This window comes from Malurus melanocephalus, unplaced genomic scaffold (assembly GCF_030028575.1).
Source record: "Malurus melanocephalus ecotype Western Australia unplaced genomic scaffold, MMel_1.1 scaffold_800, whole genome shotgun sequence".
NCBI classification, from domain to species: Eukaryota; Metazoa; Chordata; class Aves; order Passeriformes; family Maluridae; genus Malurus; species Malurus melanocephalus.
Window position 1 is genome coordinate 2,903 of NW_026624032.1, and position 21,558 is coordinate 24,460.

The following is a 21,558-nucleotide window of genomic DNA, read 5'->3' on the forward strand; positions in this document are numbered from 1 at the left end:
AAAAAAGGGCACAGGATGCAATAATTGATGGGAATCAATATTAGGCAGTGCCAAAACTTAGGACATTTGGGATACAGTGGGAGAAGACACTACTCGAATTAGTCCTTGCCATACTGCATATTATTTATGTATTTCTAAACAACAAAAAATTTTCAAACATTAGAATCAAAACCCTGATTCATAGTTTGTACAAGCCATTTACCATCTCACTTTCAGTGACTGCAGGAGAATTACCTTTACACACAGGTGGTGATGGAAACCATCCAAAGTGGTAGCACTGAATAGAGGCAGGTCCCACTCTTAYGTATTGGCTTGCACAGGTAAATTTCACAACATCTCCACTGTGGTATTTACTCTCCTTGGGARAGAAATCTCCATTGGGCACTGATAGCARKGCACATTCTATTTCTACAGAGAAAAAAAATTGTTTAACATGTAGTGTACAACCTACAGCAAGTACATGAAATWCTACCGGTTAAAACAAAACCAAAGAAAGTCTTAAAGAAAAAATGGTTCACAGAGTGTATACAGGGCCTTACACTGATTAGAGAACACAAAAATATTCACCAAGACACTGGGGTGCTGGACTCCAGTCTCCATTTCTGTCACACATTGTGGTAGCAGTTGGCATATTATTTGTAGTTTTATATCCCTCAAAACACGAATACTCAATTCTATCTTCAGGCATGAACACAGTTTTATTGGTGTGGTAAAGCAAAATGTGCTCTGGTGCTTTACATGATTCTGTAGAAAGAAACAAAGTTAGTGCATTTTGTTATCTAGAAATGGTGCCCTTTGGGAGCATTGTCCCTGTAGGTATATTTCAAATAYCCATAATTCTGAATTGCCAGAATATTATTGTAGAATAAGCAGCATATTCACATATTATCTATTGCATTWATCTTCAGAAATGTGTCTATAAGTAATATTTAGCAAAAATAGTTCTTTCTCAGATTCAGTTATTTCGTTCTGCAACATAATATTGTTTTTGGTGTCATAGCAAACAGTTTGTACTGCTGTTCCCATGGTCAGTTGTGAGAAGGTCAGAAAAGAAGACAAAATCCTAAATAAAGGTAGTCTGAAATAGAAGGACAAGATAAAATAGCAGCTAAAGTTGGTCAAGATTATGACCAACATATCATAAAAAGAGAAGATTGAGTCTCTTACTGTACTACACCTACATTCAGGAGAGGAAGGAACTTTGAAATAATGAATCCTATATTTGTCACTAGTTTGGTCTCATTTAAATTAAGTTCTTGACATAATGTCAAGACCTTAGATAAACAAGCTTGGGCAGATGTACCTTGTGTCAAGTAAGAGCCACTGAAGAGGTCAGCTGTTACCATTTACCCAGTGCTAAAAAGATCCAAAGAGATCATTTTTGTTTTCTCTCTATTTCTTGGAGCCTGAGAAAGGTTAATGTCTGGAGGACCAGTCCTCTTTCTGAATCTCCTTCTGCCCAGTAAGAAACATCCACAAATCGAGGTGAGAAAGCTCTGAGTCCACAGGGCAGCACCATGTCTGCTGTGGTGACAGTGAAAGGGAGCTCTGAAACCTTTAGCTACTCACTGATGCACTTGGGAGTTGGAGTCCAGCCACTCTTCTGGCATTCCGTTTCTCCTATTTCTTGTCCTTCGGGAGTCACAAAGCCAGGAAAACAACTGTAGGAGATCTTCTCTTTTAAAATGAATGTTGAACTTCTCGAGTTTAAACGTCCATTCTCAAAAACAATTTTCTGGCATTGTTCTGAAAGAGAAAGGCAAKGTTTCTTCCACATCAAACACTGCTAAACTACATTCATGGGAATCCCAGCAGAAGGGGAACAGTAAGAGCAGCAGGAGGATTTGGAAACTCTGACAGAGCATGTGAAGTTTTGCTTCTGCACTGAACTCTCCTCCTGGRGCACAGCTGGAAAGTGAAAGCTCAGAGTTCCCAGTGACCAACTCRTGCAGCACAAACAGTGATGGGCAGGGCTCTGATTTGCAGCAATCGTGTGAGCTTCCAACACTCTATGCCCACATCTGGTCTCCAGTGGAAATGACGTTCCTGCTGGCCATGCACAGCCCTGGTTRTGCAGAGAGGGCCCCTTCTGCCCATGCTGCAAGGCAGGGCACAGCACCACAGTGTGCAGGTGTCAGCTCAGCCCTGCCAAAGAGAAGCCACTCCCAGTGCACATGCTGAAGCAAATCTGTGCCAAAAGCCCCCTTCCTGCAAAGCAAAACACTTGTGTTTACAGACCCAATGCTGTAACTTTGGATCTCTGTCACTCGGAATACATTGTTTAAGCTATTTAACATTTAGCTAAACATTAACATTCATTGTTTAATATATTGTCAATTGAATGCATTCTAAATTTAATACATTATTAATAGATAGTGCTTAATACGTTGTTTAAATGGATGGAAGTTGTGGTTGGATATTTCAGTCTTATATTCTGAGAGAAAACTTCCGCAGCATGTTAAAGCCTTTACTGCCAAGTCATTCTGTAAAGGAGAGTTTTCATTTTCAGAAATGACCACCACAACAAGTAGTTTTAGATAGAATCCTCACCAAAATACAAGGGCACTTACTTTCATGGATACATCTTGGAGGTGGTGCCCACCCTTTCCTTGTGCAGGTGACTTCTTCATGCTCAGCTTGGTAGCCATGGTGGCAGACAAATCTGACACTTTCACCTTCCTTGTAAAAATCGCCCCTGCCCGCAGATGGAAAATAACCATTTCTCAGCTCTCCAATGGAACATTTTTCTAAAGAAGGAAGGTAAGCACATTTAATCACAATATGTACAGTAAGAAATGAGGTAAATGAATTCTTAGGAATACAGTTACTAAAAAGCAGGCCTCCAAGCACCTCTCTGCAGCCTTGTATCACAAAAAGACACTCGAGTGCAAATCTGAATGGAAGCAATTTGTGTTTCAGTGCCTTGTGATTAATGGACCACAGTAACAGAAGTGGAAGTCGCCACATAAAGTGATAAGAGGTGGCTCAAGAACCAAAATCTCTTACTCACAGCTCATCAGCAAGCTTGGCTCACTTCAGTGCCTCTCACATCATGTGCACCCACTCTGCTTTGCTCTGGTACGTCTCTAAAATGTTGATGTCTGCCCAGAGTGAATTTTGGCATTTGCCTCCAGGGGATTTTGTCATCTCTGTGGAAGTGTATCAGCCTCTGAAAGCAGCTCTAGAGGTTTTAGCAACAGCATAGAATGCTGCCTCTAAGGTCTTATGGCCCCAAGAGCCCAGACACAAGGCAGATGCCTGAATGAATGTTTTATTGTGTATTCTGAGTGACTGGTCCTTTCCTCCAGGCAGGGCTCCGTTCATTTCCTGCCCTGAGCACCATCCACTGAGGGCAACAAGGAAAGGGCAACCTTTTGTAATCCACTTTTGTGCTGACTAGTAGGAAGAGACTTTACTGTGACTGAAGATGTATGAGACATCTCAGCTCATTGCTTTAAACTTGTTTTAAATCTAATTTATTTTAGATCTGAGTCAGTGCATGTGGCTGTCTTGCTGATGACATGATCAATTTCAGCTTATTGCAAAAGTGTGACACCTTTTCAGCTCTAAAAGTTTTCCAAAGGTACCGGGCCATGGTTCTCAGAGAGGACCAAGACTAAGGGCCAAAATGCCCAAGCCGCAGAGCAGAGAATGTATTGGCATAGAGTAGAAACTGTTTGTGTGTGCAGCTGTGTGTGCAGATGGAAATATATGCTTGCACATTACTCAGAAAGCCAGAAAAGAGAAAGGTTTCCTGTTTATTTCATACTCTCATGAAGAGTTTCAGGAGTAAAGAATCTTCAAAAATCAAAAGTGTAATTTCAGCCTGACTCATTTCAAAGTGTCCCCAACTGACAGTTGGGGCTCTGCAGATGTGTGTTGGTTTTGCTTGGCCCAGCTTTGCTGGAAGCGGGGGGGCCAAAAAGATGGCTCCTGTGAGAAGCTTCTACCATGTCCTGGAGAGCCAATTGCTATTGGCTCTGAGGATGATGGACATGCCACTGACCAAACCTGGGGCAATTGGAGATGGTGGTTACACCTCTGCGAAAACATATTTAAGAAGAAATCAAAACAAAGGTAGCTGTCTTGTAACTTAAGTGGAGCCTGTTTTGTCCATCAAGTGTTTCCTCTCTGTTCCTTATCTCAACTCATGAACCCTTTTGTTAATTTTTTTCCCTTTGCTCTTCTCTGCCCAGTGGTGGTAGGGGAGAGTGCCTGAGCAGGTCTTGTGGGTGCCTGGCTTTTGGCCAGCATTCTAAACCACAACAAGATGGGAAGTCAGTCTGGGTGCAGTTCTAGGGGCCCACTAAAGCAGTTTGACTTCAAGAAACTGTTTTTTCCTTGTGTTCCACCAGAACAATTTCTGCTGCACAAATCTTTGATAATTGAAGCAGAATTGATCATACAGTCGTACTTACTCAGGCATTTGGGCACTGGAGACCAGCCATTTTCAGAACAGGTAATTGGAACCCACGACTCTWCTCCACTGGGGGTCGAAAACCCATTGTTGCATTTGTAATATACAGTCTGTCCAAATCCTTTTGGATAGTAATACCGACGTGAATCACTTAACTTGCCATTTTCTATTTCTAGGTACTCACATGGTTTCCCTTGAAATAGAAKGTAAAAGCAATGGCATCAACACATGCATGATAAAGAGCTCAGAACACAATTAATTCATATTGAGCTTCATCATCTGAGTGCTTTCAGAAATGGACAGAACCAGGACTGCATAGCCTGGCAGATCCTAAGGAGTGCAGGAACAATCACACTGCACCTGGGGTCTTTGTCAGTGCCTAGAGATGTGTGACTTCCCTCAATTCCACTGCAACCATCAACAGTCCAGTCAGCATTCTCAGCAGACTCCTGAGGGGGATTCATGAGACCAAATGTTAGTATTCATTCTATAGTGAGAAGATGCTGTCCTTGTRGAGGATCTTGACTAAATTTACTATTGTGACCATAATGGCAGCCCAGTCATCTGGCTCAGATAGAGGAATTGAACTGGGCACTCTTAAAATGAGATGACTCGTGCCACCACTTCCATTTGTAACTTCTGGGTTCCTGCACCAAAAGCTCTTCCTGACTCTTCTCATTTTTACTGTCAAACTGCAGCATTTTAATTTTCCCCTCTTCATTGCTCAAAAGAACTGATCCTTTTCAGAGACCAGTTCAGGACAGAAGGGGTAGATTCTCAGAAGCTTTCCTTCGTATTCCCCAGCTTTTTGCTGAAATGMTCTGACCYRCAGCCTGCATGCCAGGGCAGGGCACATCACCCACAGGACAGACCATTCGATAATGAGGGAAGTGGGCTCAGAATAGGTCCTGAATTTTAGAACCCACACTAATAGAGATGAAACATTAACTCAGATACTAAAAGAGCACATTTCAGAAATAGCTCAAACCATCTTATCCAAAGGTTCATTTACAAGACTGGTTTCATCAGGGTTTCTCTCATATGCTAAGCTTTATTTTCAGTGACCAAAGAGTGTTAAATAATGAACCTGGTTGCTAACTTCAATATTTATATTCTTATATTGTGCCTAGTAGGCAAAGCTCTCATTGCAGTTATGGGAAGTTTAAGCCAAGAAAGAACACCTTGCTTTGTTATCTGACAGGTTATCAGCAATAGATAAAATCCTGTGACTGTCCATAACAGCAGATTACAAAGCTGAGTAAAAATCTAGAGCTGTGATACTACAAGGAAAGGTATCTTCCAGTCATTACCTATGGTTTGGCTACATTAAACTCCCTATGTCATATTATCTTGACTGGAATGCTATTCCTAGGGTGGAGCACAAACCCTCATGATGGTGAGCTGACTACAGCACGTTTTACAGATTTGCAAACCCAGTAATAGATAATACCTGTTTTAATAAACACAATGTAAATATGGATTATGCCATTGTTTTTTACAGGTGATTTTTTCTAAACCATCAAATGAAGCTTTACAGTACCAAGAAACAAAATGAAGAAGCGACTGCCATATCTAATGCTCCTTGAGTTTTGCTCTTGACCTCTGTTTCTCTGACATACTTCCAACAATTCTACCTTGTAATTTCATGTATGAGAGCTACTTACAGACACAAGCTGGCTGAGGCACCCAGCCATTCCCAGTGCATTCAGCTGTGGTTCTGCCAGTCTGCACTTTGAAATGATATCCAGGATCACACTCCACTGTGATTGTATCACCCTCTCTATACTTGTCTTTCTGAAGTTTAAAGCTCCCGTGGGAGATTACTGGAGGAGAGCATGCAATTTCTAAATAAAACAGAAAAAAATGAAGAATATGTTTACATTTAGTGCAGAAGTTCTTGTTTCCATAGTACGTTGGTCATAACTGCACAAAATTTTTTWAAAAGTGTTCCTTAGAGCAAAGAAAAGGTTTCATTTCTTTCTCACTCTTAGAAATGTATAGTTCTGTAGGAGAAGAGTGACAGCTGTTACTGATGTTATGTTAATTAGAAGATTATAACTTAATTGCAAAGAGAATGGCTGGAGAAMGAACTGGAAGCCATCAAACAGAACCTGACTAATTTTTTCCAGTAGATCATTCTGCAGCTGGGTTTTGCTGTGCTCATTTATGGACACTGTCCCAAAGGATGGCAGTTTCACTGGGAGTGCTAAATGGAAAAATAATTACATGTAACTAGGAACTGATCATTCAGAGGCTTTGTGATTAAGATTAGTGTCATGGACCGACACTGGAAGTATTTCAACAGCTGAAAAATGTCAAGAATCTTATTCTAAAAACTCAAGATATCTTTCTGCTCAGAGAAGTCACACAAACACATTTATAAAGCAGAGCCAGTCTTCTGTGTTTTTTGTATCTMCTTCCAATTCCACATCTCCAACACACTGAGGGCTGGGAGGGGATGACTGTGAGACTGGTCCCAACTGTGGAGTGAGGGTGGGTAAATCAGGTTTCAGTGTGCACTGCTGAATCCTCTGTGTTCAGTGGTAAGTCCAGTAGGATCCAGAGTATGCTTCAAGTACCAGAGCCCAGGACTTCAGTGTCTAGAAGAATGTTTTGTTTGGCACTCCTCAAAAGCAGTATGTTGTTAAACTGTCTAAATAGGCAATGCATATTAATTAGTATCATTACTAATCCTGAATCAGAAGGGTTAAAAATTGAGTGGGCTCCAAGACAAACAACAAGTCTTTATTTCTAAGGAGTCTTTCTGGAAGAGGTCCCCGGAAGGTGGGTGGTGCATAACATACTACAATGTTGCCTTGTTGCCAACACTTTTTTCCAGTTTCAAGAGTTTGGCAATTTCTTGAAGAAAATTCAAGGCACTAATAAATTCTTCAAAATTTCATCAAACTGTTTCAGTTGGGCTATGACATGCGCATTTTTGTTTGTGGGATTTGGAGATTTAAATATAGCCTTAAGCACTGTAATTGAACAAAACTAATTTTCATTAAAAATAAAAAAAAAATCAAAATTAAATTAATTTTAAAAAATAAAATAAAAATTAAATTATATTAAATTTCAATAAAAACCAAGACCCAGAGGGTTGATGTGAAACAGGAGTAACTTCAGGAATTATGGATGTGTCATATAAAGTACTCAGAAGGCATCTGAGAGTCAAAAAACAAGGGGGAGCTTTAGCTATATATTGTACATATATTAAATTGTAGAGATTCACAACAAGATTCTGTTTTTTCTACTGCTCTTTATGGAAAATTCTTACCCAGCTGTTTGGACCCTTTAGCACTTAATCTTTCCAATCTTCATGGTTATTGGCTGGATGTGGATGGATTTATTTTGTCATGACTGAACATATTAATCTCTAAAATCATTTCCAAACCCAGAAAATGTGCAAAACCCCCTTAGGCAAGACTGACCAGTGCAATAGGGACGTGGATTCCATCCTAATTGGGTGCACAGTGCATCTCCTCTGGTACCATGTTTATATCCTTTTTCACAGGAAAACTGGATTCGTTCATTTTCCTTGTAAGACGGCCTTGGAGAATGTACCTTTCCATTTAGGACTGTTGGCGCAACACARATAATTTCTAAAATTGAAACAGACAGAAATCTAGGTATTTTTATTTGCTAAGAGTAAATTTCTATGATAATAAAATTTAGAGGTTTTTTTTTTGTTTGTTTTTTTTTTCTTTTCAAGATTTGAATTCACAAAAACTTTTGTATTTGGAAACTGTTTGGAACTTATTTGAGCACTTACTTGGTTCTGGGTGCCAGGTGGAAAATATGTTAGAGCACAGCTTCAATTGCAAATCGGTTCATGAGACAGATTTCAGGATTTTTCTTTGGACTTTAATGGATTTCAGAGTCAATATATAAGGCAGAAGACATTCCAAAATAAGACAGTAAGGTAGCTGAAATGTAGGATTTTCTCTTTTTCAGAAAATTTAATGCTTGTTTACTAAACTTGGTTCCCATAGATGCAAAGTGGTTACTGATAACTTTGGTTAAATCAACACTGAAGTGGTTGACTCAAATACAGCCATTTCAAAGAATTTGACTGCAACCTGGCAAAACAGCTTGTAGGAAAAATGTAGAACAAACAGATGGTCTATTATGATTATATTAGTATTCAATATAATAATATTTTTTTTCTTATCCTACTTCTTCATATATGCAGTAGAGATTTGTTTACAGACAAACTATGCTTAATTGCTGTGAAATAAAGTGAAAACTGTAGCTTCCCATATGGTAACCAGTATTTAGGAATTTGTGAGAATAAAGCTTCCTAAGGACTCACAGTAAATAGTGTCCCTTTTACCTTTGCACTGAGGCACATCATCACTCCATCTTCCATTCGAAGAGCAAACGATTTCTTTAGCTCCATCAAGCTTGTATTTTGCATTACATTCAAAATTTACAACCTGGCCAAAGGAATATTCTTGGTCTAGCTCAAATGCACCAGTCATAATTATCCTTCCATTTTCAGGTGCTTGTACAGGTAAACACTTTATCACTGGAAAAATAGAACAAGGAAAGGAAAAGTAATTTGGAGGTCTATTCTGTAAAATAAATTGACACACAAAAAAGTTAAAATCCAGAAAATTCACTATAATTTCCTTATATGTTTAAAAAACATACACTCTAGCTACATATTCAGATACCATTTGAAGTAAATGTATTACAAAGCCCCAAGCAAAAAGACAGAGTGACATAGGAAGAAGCCTTTAGACCAGCTCTCATCATCCTCTTCCCTGCCCTTGAAGGCTAATGACAGAACACCCATGGAACTAGATAAACTCCCCCAATCTAAATTACCTTACATCCTGCATTCTATGGATGGTTAGCTGAGCTTTGACTGACACCATTAAAATTTGCTAGAATCAGTTGATTTTGTGTAGAGTTGTGCCAAACCGAGTTTGCTATAAGCCGATATCTGGAAAAGTGCTGCATTAGAGGCTCCCTAAAACAGTTCAGTCATTAACAAAAATCCTAGTTAAAGATATCAGAGCATTACATTTCTAAAGTAAACAGTGTCAAACATTAATTTAGACCTCTTGTACCTCCCAGTTTTGTGSTTGCAGAAAAAGGAAGAATTAACATAAGTCATCAGATATTTCTTATTAAGGGGGAAAATGGCTACCAAAGCTCATTCTTAAATGTTTACTTGGGTATCCCTGAGCAGGTACAAAAGGGGCTTCTGTTTTGTCTACCAAAGCTACTTCTCTCTGACTACATTTGCCTTTTCTATGAGCTCATATTCTGTCTCCTGGGTTCCTCACATGCAGGACATTATACAAATGTTTTCTTTCATAGGCAATCATATATCAGTAAAAACTCAACCATGACAGAAATATCTTCTGAGGACTTTGAAATAGAAGTATTTTGGTGACACATAAAACATGYTGGAAACCTTTGCTCCATATGGTGCAGACAGACCTCAATACCTGAATGTAAGGGCACTCAAAATCCAGTAAATTAAGCGTGAAGTATCTAATCCAAGGAAATGTCAAAATGCAGACAAGTAACTAGACAAGAGAAAGATACCTACTTTAATTTGTGATTATTAGAGATCCTTTCCTGACATCAGATGCTTAATTCAAAGAAAAATGTCACTGCTACCCACATATGTTGAAATATACCAGTTAAAGATTATCTCTGGGAAGAACAGAAACCTTATTTTCATGATCATATACAGGTTTGAAATGGGTGAAAAGGTTTCTAAAATCAGGGAAGCACCATCTGAACCATCCAGATTATTAGGTCTTGATGTCTGTGTCCCCCTTGCTCTTGTTTTTGGTCACTGAATGTCTTCCACAGCTTGCTAATAGAGAGACCTTAAGATCTTAATGGTTTGGATGTTCACAAGGGTGGAGGCTAAAAACATACATGCCTTCACACTGGTTTGAAACACATCATCCCAAGTATGTTTTGCAGGCAGCGACTCTAGCAGGGCTTTCAGGTAAGGCAGAGCTTTAAGGGAGCCTGGAAGTGACAGGACTTCACTTCTTGAACATTTTTTAAAAAATGCTTGTTGAACTATAGTGGCTGAGCAGTCGCTGTAAGAACTTCATTGCTGGCTATCTTAAATTTAARTATATGTGAATTAATACTAGTAAAGCAATCAGACTATTCTAGATAGTCTCAGACAGATAAAAAGACAGTTTGATAGAGAATTAAATGTCAAACTCCATTTACCTTCACAATAAGGGATGTCATTGCTCCATCCATCTGCCTGACACTCACGGTAATTTCTTTGGCTGAGCATCTGGTATCTTACCAAATAAAAAGTAAAAAATGCTGAAATACAGTTTCATTATATGATGGAAGCAACTGTGCTGCTATTTTTGAAGCAAAGGAAGGTTTCAGGTGTTCCAGCACAGAATAACCAAAATGTGACAAAACCAAATAGTTTTTTGACCTGCATCTCCTCTATTTGCTTTTACTAAGTGTGTATGGGAAAATATAAAACAAAATCAGAAAGTAGGAAGGAATAAGTAAGAAAGCTGCATTACAGAGATAGCAAGTTTTGGGAACATAACAAATAACAGGGGTAATTTACACAGCAGCAAGCAGAGTAAAACTCCTGTAATCTCTGTTCTAGGATAACTGAAATCCACGTGGCAGCATCCACATAGGACTTAATCCAAACCATATGTGCCATGTGTGGATGAGGTTATTTTGGGCTTGAGGGGAACGTGGCCACAATGCTGTGGCTTCTGCTTGGTCTGACATTCACTCAGAGGAAGGACAGCTATTCTGAAATGAGTGAGGAACTAAAGGGATTAAGGAGAATATTGTTTTGGAACTCTCTCTGTGGAACTCAGATTAGATTCCAGTAACATAACAACTACAAAAGCACGGCTAAACAACYGTGCTGAAGCTGGTTTGCTTTTCAAGAGGAAAGTATCCAAGCCCTGACACAAAGTCATGCATTTGGCTTGCTGCATTTTCCACTGGAGAAGACGAGTAGAGGAGGAAGAGAAGAATTTCTTTCAAGCATTCAGTGAAGACACATTAGTGTATCTGCCAGAAATTACTTCCTTCAAACATTTTTTACAAYGCGTAAACAACCATTAAATATTACTAAGCTGCATTACAGAGAACAAATCCATAATGGACACTTTAATTAACACCTTATGTTAATTCCCAGACATTGAATTAAACAAGTATTACCCATCATTACATCTGTACTCAACTCTGGCACCAAACACAAATTCAGTTCCACTGGTAAGTTCAAAGAAACCAAAATCAGTATCTCCAGGATGTCCACAGGGCTTATCTGGTTAAAGAAAAAAAAANAGGAAAAGCCTTACTTACACCATACATAGGAAGGTGAAAATGAGAAAGACAGCATTTTTTCCAGTTATTAGGAATCAGTACAGACCTTTGGGCCCTGTCCAAAATTCAGAAATGCTCAGCATCAGGTTGATTAACCTCTCTTTTTATCACCATTTTCAATATTTTCAATGATAACTGGAGTGTGCTTATTTAAAAACAAGACAAAACAAAACCAACCTATCAACAACAAAAATAAATCCCAAAAYCCCCCMAAAAAACCCCAATGAAAAATTAGCAAGTTTTATTTCTCTAAAAGGGCTGAGCTCATCTTTAGTTTCATGACAAAGTGATGGCAACTTTTCATTACAAGCTGTGACACAGAGTGGTCTAAAGCCTCCATTAAAGAATCATTCTATTATTAGAAATGAAATTTCCTCAGCCTGACGTGGATTGGCTGAATGAAATGGGGCAATCTAAAGCTACAAGAGGTTTTTTGGTCCTTAGTGCTTGCTGCTCAAAGCTCCCAACAGGACTTTTCTCATGGCCTGGCCCTAACTCTCTGCCTTGGATTCCCAAAAGAGTGGCAAAGATGAATATATTCTCCCTCTCACTCATCCCCTTCTGATGTTTCAATATGGACTGCATATAAATAAACTGCACGGCTGAAACCTATTACCTCTGCCCAGCAGAAATCTTTCCTGGTCTTGTCGACCAAGGCAAATTAATTCTTGGGGCATACCAACATCCTTCATTTTTTCCAACGAAGATGTGTTTGAATAGGCCTTAAGCCTGTTCCAATGGGATTCCGAGAAAATGGAAATTCATGATCAATGTTTCTGTCTTCTGTCCTGCCAAGGCAACGTGTTCCCTCAGTCTGTGGTCTCCATGTGCTCCTTGCCGGTGGCAGCAGCTGCTCACAGGGTGGCAGCATTTGCTAAAACATGCTACAAGCTACACCAGATTTTGTATGGGTCTGTGTTTGCTGACTAGTTACACAAGGAAATCTAAATACTGAGATGGAGACTAAATAAAAAATGTAAAAAAGGCTATTAGCAACCTGTTTATTCTTACTCATGGYGTGTATCAATCTCTGTTTGAATGAGACCCTGGACTTATATTTATATTATCAAACAAAATATTTATACTCTAAAAATTTTGTATGTTAGATACACAAGAATAAACCCATATTTCTAAAATTCTTTTGTGTTTAAAACTCATTTACTACAGAAAAGAGGTATCTTCTGACTAATGATAACAAACTTCAATTTCTTCACTAATGAATTCTGAATGAGGGTCTGAGATACTTGTAAACTCTTAACAGAGTTTACTAGAAATAATAAATAGCATCTCTCATCCTATTTGTGAATTACAGATTAAGAGAAAAGGCATGGAAAATAATTTCCCACTTGCAAGAAATTATATCTTTCATAGAACTAGTTGAATAAACTCTTGACTTGCATTCAGAAGTGAAGTTGGTGCTTTATCCTGCTTAGACTATAACATTTTGATAGCAAGCTTCTAAGAACCTAAAAACTGAACTTAATAGGGAAAGTTGGGTTAATAAGGCTGGCTTAGACTAAGACCTTCTGTAAAGAAAAAAAATAAATCCTTTGATCTGGAGAAAAAGAACTTAAAAAAAGTTYCCTTATGCACACTTACTTTTTAGGGTGATATTTTAAAGATTGCAGAAACACACAAGTTACGGGCAAAGATAGACTTTCACATTGACATCACTGTCAAGGAATATGACCTGCCAATCAAACGTTTGCACATGTTTTGCATAAATACTTACTTCTGCATTCTGTCCCTGGGGGCATCTGTTCCCACACTCCATCAAYGCACTGAAACTCAACTCGTCCAGCTTTTACATATCCAGGCCGACAATTGTATGTTGCTCGAGTACCATGTGGGTAAGGAGGTTTGTCCCATCTTTTAGCAGGAACTTCTTTAACCCTCCTAGGAGGAGGTTCTTCACAAGCTAAAAAATTTAAATAAAAATATTGCTGACTGGAGCACATGCTACAAACACCAAAATAATTTTGCAATAGAAAATGTAGCAAGAAATCCTGGGGCCATTTGTGATCAAACCAGCATGTGCTTTCTACTTAATCAGAACAAAATAGGAAACTGCCAAGAATCCACATTTTGTTGGAATGTGAATAGACATTTAGCAGGACATAAGAATAGCCAAGTAAGTGCCAAGAAACCCCACGGGACAGCGATGATTCATGAAACAGATTTTGGTTACAAAGCCTGAGACAAGATCAGTGCCCTGGTTCTAATTGCAGACACCTCCTACCCTTCCATCTGCACGAACTGCTCCAGGCCTGTCCTTCCATTGGCACAGAGAACTCCGTGCACTCTGCAGAGTTTCCTTTCAAACTATTTTCTGCAATGAACTCTGTTTTCCACGTGAACATAAAAGGTAAGCATTCATCAAAAAAAACTAAAACAAGCCCTGAGAAACGAATCCTTGGAAAATGAATGAAATTTCTATACTGAAAGTAAATGGGAGAAGAAATGTCCACTAGGGAAGGAAAATCCTTGGTGAGTAGTTTTATTACTGTGCAGAGACCTGGCACAGATGTCCTCTCCCCAGTTAGCTGAAAGGCCACAGGTTTGAGAAAGCAGCAGAATTCTCACTGAAACTTTCCTATGGGTTGTGCTGGTGCTGCCTGAATAGAGGACTATGGGGAAAGTATTCAGGRTCTTTCTCATGTGAGGGATGTGGAGTTACAGCTAACTGAACTACACTGCAGAGATCATAACCACCAGTAAAGTTGCTGATGGGGAAGAATGAGTATTTATTTAATTATTATTTATTTAATCTGCACACTTCATGTTAGAAATCCCAAAGCATGGAAAGTGCRTTTTATTTGGGTTTTACAAAGACATACACTTGAGAACTCACTGTTTGCATTTCAGTCAGGRGAATACCTATCAAATTAGAGGCATAATTTTATCAAATTGTATTTAAAAAAAACAGGAAAAAAAAGACTTATTACAAGAAAAAAAACCAAAAAAACCATTGTAAGTGTTCTGTATGGTATTTTGAAAATACAAAGAAAAAGATGTTAATTATGAGATCGAATAAGTTTAGTTTGGCTCTTTTGAGTAGCCAGAATCAGACAAGTACTTCTGAGGTGCTGAAGGAAGAATGTGCCCACAGATTCCAATTACTTTGATAAGTATTCTCTCTCCTATCAAAAATTACATTAGAATAAAATTATTGGCTTTGTACACTAGAGGGTAGTAGGCAACAATAAAATAAGTAGTCGGATTTTTTTTTTTTTTGCAAGACTAAAACACACTCAAATTCTAAAATCATTTTTGCAAAATGTAGGAATAAGCAAAATGAAGAAGAATCCTCTAGCTAGCTCTTTCAAATATGTCAGAAATGCTTAGTTTACACCAAAAAAAAGTTCTTTGTAATGCTGAGAAAAGGAATATTTCTAAGTACACATATTTTTAATTAGACCTCATTTAAATTAGTAATTTTAGTTTTCAAGCTGAGAAAGCACACAGAAATCTGTGATTTTAAAAGCTGACTACTGAGTACAGGGAGAGATTCTCTAGTCCTCTCTCTGAGCTGTTTTGTATTTTTATTGTCTGTTGTGCAGGATGCAGCCTCTTAACTCCTCCCTGTTTACATTAAACACCCCCCCCACACACACCTACTGAAAGACAATCTCCTTRGTCTYTTTATCATTACTAAAGGTGCYTCTTGCTGGSTTTATCTCAGCTCTTCCCCACTCCTGCCCTGATGTCAAACTGTGTGTTACCATCGAGTGTCAGAGTATATATATATATATATATATATATATATACATTTTCACATATTTCTGACTACAGCTAAATATTGGGGTTTTATAAATGCAGTTTCTTAGTGACTTGAGGCAAAGAAATCTGCTGGTTGTGCTACAAAACAGTTATTAATTCCATCATGCACTCACCCTGTGTACTCACCAACACTGGAGGGGTTTATTTCTGTATTAGAAAAACAAGCACTAAATGGATACCTACATTCTTTAGGGAGACACCAGGAGTGCTGGAATTACTCATGCAGTATTTATATGGGATTGGGCCTCGGTTAGAAATAGCTCAAGCTGCTTTTTTGCCAACAATTTGCTGGTAGGAACTTTACTATAAAGTACAAGCAGAATTACAAATCCAAGTACAAGTGTTTTTCAGAGCAAAACCCAGCTCTTGGAACAACTCACCCAGACTTTCCATATGGAACTTGAACTAAGAATCATGCATGACCCATGGTAAGAGTTAATGTCCTGGATAAATCACATTTTGCTATATTCACATTCCTTTCCAATCTCCCTGACCTAAAGAAATCATTGTGAAAACAAAGTGCAAATTCAGGCAAACTTTCATTTCAAATTCCAGGACTTTTCTGTTTGCCTTTGCAAACAAATTAGACTATTAGTTGCTTGGAGGCAGTATTTATTTATATTTAATTAAGATAGGATATTCCTTTAATTCCTGATTTGTCARTTTTTCAAAGTAAAATCCATTGGATTGTTTTTATTGATGAAGACCTCATTATTTTCAACTAAAATTAAAACCAACATGAACCAAGCTCAAGTCACCCTAGCTCAAGYGCACACAGCACCCTCTGCACAGTGCTCCATGTAAAAAACTCAGACAGAAAGGAAACAAATTAAATTACCAAGGATACACTAAATAGTAGAAACACAASBCAAGCAAATGACATTGAAGAGAGAGACAAAGAACACCAGAGGCCAGTCAGTCAATTGATATTTTAGAAGCTTTTCAGTCATCATRGTAATCATTTCACTTTCCCAGATTTCCTCTCAATTATTCCAGACAAAACAATCACATTTATGGAATATTTTGTATTTTAATCTACCTGGTGCTTCCTAGTTTTAGATGCTGGAATAATTAACAAACAAAATAAACAAAGAGACAAATTATTTCTCTGGGTCCAGTTTATAGCAATACCAACCATTTAAAAAGTTGGGCAACAGATTGCTCACAGCAGTTATGCAAATAAAAGTGAAACAAACCTATGACAGACTACTAAATACCAAGAGTGCTAAATACTGCCAGAAGAAATCTCAATTATTGCTGTCAGAAGTTCATGAAAAAAGGCTACAATGGGTTTACATATTGCTTTAGTTACCATCTTCACAGACACTTTAAGATAGAAGTTTGGGGTTTTGCCACAGTAAAACTTACCTCTTTGTGCAGCACAGTGCATCCAACACAGGAGCAGAGCTGCATAGCCCAGGAACGACATCCTAGAGATTCACAACCTCAGCAAACACACCCAGGACTGGAGCCTGTGGTTTTTTATTACTCGGTGTTATTTCCACTCCTYYTTTACTGGACTGCTCCAGGGACTGACCTTGCAAAACATTTATACTCTGATTTCAGCAGTCACTTCCCCTAAACCTCTTGCAACACACAAGTGTTGCTTTTTTTTAAACCCCCTCTTTAAACCTCGCTAAATGAATGAATAAACAAAGGCCCGGCAATTTAGGTCAACACATTCCTTTCCCTGTAGTCTGCTTGTTTTTGCATCACACTTTTTTCTCAGATTTGTCCCTTCCGTACTCATATAAGTTTATATCTTTTGATACCTAAAAGATGGACAAATAAATAATTCTGCAATTACTTGTGTATTGCATGCTTAGTTAAAAAACAAATTCATGTTAAGGGTGTGCAAGAATGAACTTCTCTACACATAGAATTTGAGGTGCATGTTGCAAACAATCAAAATAAAAAGCAGGCAAAAAGACAAAGTGACTTACTGGTCACKCAGTGGTTCTTATCTAAGATACCAACCACGCAGAGTAAAGGAAATGTATTTGGCCAAATTCTTGATTAAATAAACCCAGGTGATGYTGAAGCACTCGTTTCAGTATCAGATGAGAATTGATAAGGTGGAGAAGAAGTGAATGGATTGTAAGATGGATAATGAATVTTTCAAACAAAAATATAAAGATTATGCAGAMAGAAYTACAYGGTAAATAGGGCCAATGGAGGAACTTGTCATGGATCCATGYAGGCAACAGYGTTGTAGTCCAATAKMTTCCTGAAATGTCTTGGCTTTAYAGGGGCTCTGCAGCAGAAATGCAGATCACATGAAGAGAAGTATTTGAGACTGAGAATTAGGGGAAAAATGTAATAGTACCAAGTGCTCACAGGAGATGGATGCAGGCCCACAGAGGTGATGTCTGACTGGCATGGAGTACACACACATCCCTCTTGGATATGTTCCCAAAACCCCCACCACACATCCTTAATAATCACTAGCTTAGTCAGTGGGCTGCTATAGGATGAAAACGAGTGTGTGTACAGAACAGACCTCAAATCAAACCTGAAGGACTGCTCTGAAAGCAGTTAAAGTATTTTCCTCCTTTTAACATGAAGGTAGATATATTGTTTTTTAACTTTGGGCTGTGTTTCCAGTCAGCAATTTTAAGTACTGTTCTTAGTAAAACTGGCATTTGGCTGTTTCTCCAACAAAATGACTTCAGAGAGCACAATGTCTCCTCCTTTCCCTTCCCCTTGACAAATGACCCGTGTGGAGAATGAACTCTCACACTGCTCCATGACCCTGTGATGATCGATCTGCCTCCAGTCTGCAGCTACTGGTGCACACCTTATCAGTAAAGGGATATTTCATGCWCCTGTCAAAGCTGCAATTTCTCCAACTTTAAATATTGAATCTTCCAATGTCGCRAAGTTCAAACTTGTTCAGATCGTGCCATACTACTTTTGGGTTATAAAACCATTTATCAAATAATTATGGACTTGAAACACAGTCAAAGAYTTTGATTCAGATTTCAGGTACAGCTGAACCCAAACTGGAATTGAAATGGTTCCATAAATTTCCTGGCTTCTCCCCATAAATACAKGATAATATTGCTAAAGGTATTGAATTGAAAAGATAACATAGCTCACAATATCAGAGTGATAAAAACATGGGCCTAYACAAAGAAACCATCTCCAATCACAAAGCAGGCGACCAGATTCATTCCTGTCCAGTCCTGGGTTTGTGATTTTTCTGAGTCATTGAGTAAACTTGCCCAAGCCAAATGGAAGTAGAATCAGGAGCTTCTACTTTTTTTCCTTCCTCACCTCTCCCATGGGCTAGCAATTCCAAACCAATGTCTTTATTTGTGTCTCACTCCGTTTAGCCCCTCCAACCCCTAACAAAACAGAGCACACAGACAAACCATGCCTCAGGACCCCTGAGGCAAGGAGAAAAATCTCATCTCTACAGTTTACCTCCTACTCGTGAGAAAGGCAGGAACATTTGAGCAGTTATGAAACCAAAGACAGCTGGATTTTATCTAAGGAAGCAGAGCTACTGCTGTGAGAACTGGAGGGACTGCACTGAAAATCTTGCTGTGGACATGGCCAGCCACAATATCACCACATATTCCCTGCACAAGCTAAACTGCAAGTCAAGATGTAAGATCATAGGAAAGTACAGGTTGGAAGTTACCTTGCTGAAAACTCCTCCACAAAGCAGAGTCAGTGTGAGGTCTGAATAAGTTACTCAGGTTTTTATTAGTTCCTTACTCAACATGGGTGCTCAACATCCAAGTTCAGAGTGTTTGTTCAAACCTGAGTAATTTTGAGAGCAGTATTTGGAAATCATTTTGTGTTAGGAAGACAGACCTGAGGAAGTCAATKTATTCCATAGGGGACTAATGATRATAACAATAGTAATAGTAATAGATAATAGTAATAGCAGCTGAATTAGCCACACTGAAATGGCATCTCTGAGCAGTGTAATTTCAGCATGTTCTAACTGCAAGCTCTCTGTCACACCTCAGTTCAATGACCTCATTGGAGCACACAGAATTCTAGCACCAGCCACTGCTTTGCCAACAATTGTCATGAAAATGACCCATCCCACTGTTCTAAGAGTGAGATTATCTTTGCATCGTCAACATTTGTCTTTTCTCCCACTGGCACACAAATTCTGTGACTCAGAATTATACATTAAACATCCTGTAGCAGCTACAATCACAACCTAAGGGTGTGACAGGGAAAAACTGCTCKGTTTACTTCATTTAAACCAAATCATAATCAAACTGGTTTATTTATTTAATAATATAACACAATTAACTGGAAATCAGTAGAACATACTTTCAGGATTAGTATGGGCAATACACTGTTAAAAAATGCTAATAAACACCTAGCCAATAAAGAACCCTTCTTCACTAATCCTCCAAAGTTCTAATCATGTGCACCCATTCCCCACCGTGGTTACACACAGTTTTCCTCTGATGTGGGATGTGGTGATGTGGGTTCTTAAGCTGTACCTTGCTGCACCTGCTCATGCACACTGCAGGGAGGGAACACCTCACCCCCAGCCTGTCACACCTGCCCAGTCACTACCCGAGCTGGACGAAGGCTGCTGGCATTCCCACACAGAGTTTTTAATGACAGTGATGAACATGAAACACAGTGCCAAAACTGTTTCTTCTGGTTTTGACTGCTTGCTCTGTTCCCACTGTTCTCCCTCCAGTTACAATTTCATTTGTTCCATACATTTCTTTCCAAGCTAGCTCTTCCGTTATTTCAGAACTCCCTGTGTAATGCCCTAGTGGTCCCTAAAGGTSATCCCCTTTAAGAGGATCAGCTGTGGCACAGGCACTCTCAAGACAGGTTTGGATGCCTAAACTTGCCTTCAGCTGTTGCTGTTCAGGCCATTTTACCAAGAATGGGCCATGGGAGCACCTTTGCAAACAGAAACCCAAAATTAGAACTTCTTTAGGAATATTTCTTCGTTATCTTCTAAGGTGAATTAGATAACAGCACGTGCTCAGGCAGGGTTTTGCAGCAATGATAGGATATATCATGTCCAATTCTAAAAGTAATATAAACCCACTTCTGATTACTTGTGTTTAAGTACCACCTCATTTTCCTGCCTCAGTGCTCTGTACTGAAAAGTGAAGTGAAAATTACTTGAAAAGGTGTTCCTTGCAGAAAAAGAAATAGTTCTCCTATATAAAAGCAGCTGTCAGTAACCCTACTTTTAAATGAAGTAAGTCCTCCTACTCACAGCCAAGTGAAGATTTACTGGAAGGCAATTCCCAGGTTATCACCATTTCCCACCAGCTTGCTCTCCCCTGACGCAGTGCTGCTATTYTCTGTTCCTACAGCTCCTTTCCAGGTCACCACAGATGTCAGAGGGCTGTGGTGAATCAGGACGCTGGGTGGCCCTAAAGTGTGTGCTGTCCCTTTTCGTATCTGTGCTATGATGATTTAGCACAGAGAAATAAAACATCAGGTCATATTGGAGGCCCCATGTCAGAAACAACTCCAGAAAGATTGTCCTTGCAGTGCAGAATCCTGCTCATTGACCTGTGGAAAACATGCCCTCTACCTACCAACAATTCAGTTTAATTAGATACATGAAAGCACCTTCTTTTTTTTTTTTTTTTTTTTTTTTTAAATGCCTCCAAAGGAATTACCAAATTTTAAATACCTCATTTTGCTTTCTGCCCCAGCTTCGCAGCTTTACAGTGACCTTAAAACTGGTCTCCTTTTGGGCTATTTCAGTCTGTTACCATTTCTGAATCACTATCAAACCTTTCGTGCCGGCAGAAGAGTCTGATACTGCACAGCCATTTAGAAAAACAGGCATCAAGTGGAAAGATAAGAGGACTCCAAGAGGATTTTTTCCCCTGAAGTTTAAATAACTCCAAACATCGCAGCATTACATTCTGGAAGGTGTATGAGACAATAAAATTAAGAGATATGCAAAAGAGATAATAAAAAGTAAACAGGATCAATAAAGATTTAAGAGTCTGTAAGAATAGCAAGATTTGCTTAGGGATAAATAGTTTTTTTAG

General features: G+C 38.8%; 1 protein-coding gene across 2 annotated transcripts in view; it reads right to left on the reverse strand.

Moving 5' to 3' along the window:
* The window catches only part of CFH (complement factor H), a 19,444-nt gene extending 2,356 nt beyond the window's left edge, over window positions 1-17,088 (reverse strand). Inside the window, exons 1-12 of one of the 2 annotated variants that reach the window (XM_057385227.1) lie at window positions 16,919-17,088; window positions 13,503-13,688; window positions 11,606-11,711; window positions 10,628-10,704; window positions 8,751-8,945; window positions 7,849-8,019; window positions 6,082-6,261; window positions 4,419-4,610; window positions 2,571-2,747; window positions 1,570-1,746; window positions 568-744; window positions 235-408 (exon numbers count right to left, since the gene is read on the reverse strand). In XM_057385227.1, the coding sequence (XP_057241210.1) occupies window positions 235-408; window positions 568-744; window positions 1,570-1,746; window positions 2,571-2,747; window positions 4,419-4,610; window positions 6,082-6,261; window positions 7,849-8,019; window positions 8,751-8,945; window positions 10,628-10,704; window positions 11,606-11,711; window positions 13,503-13,688; window positions 16,919-16,979 (1,873 nt within the window). In that variant the 5' untranslated portion in view covers window positions 16,980-17,088. Of the gene's footprint in view, window positions 1-234; window positions 409-567; window positions 745-1,569; window positions 1,747-2,570; window positions 2,748-4,418; window positions 4,611-6,081; window positions 6,262-7,848; window positions 8,020-8,750; window positions 8,946-10,627; window positions 10,705-11,605; window positions 11,712-13,502; window positions 13,689-15,930; window positions 15,964-16,918 lie in introns of those variants that run through there. The other variant, XM_057385228.1, reaches the window with a different exon arrangement.
* Window positions 17,089-21,558: the final 4,470 nt, after the last annotated feature.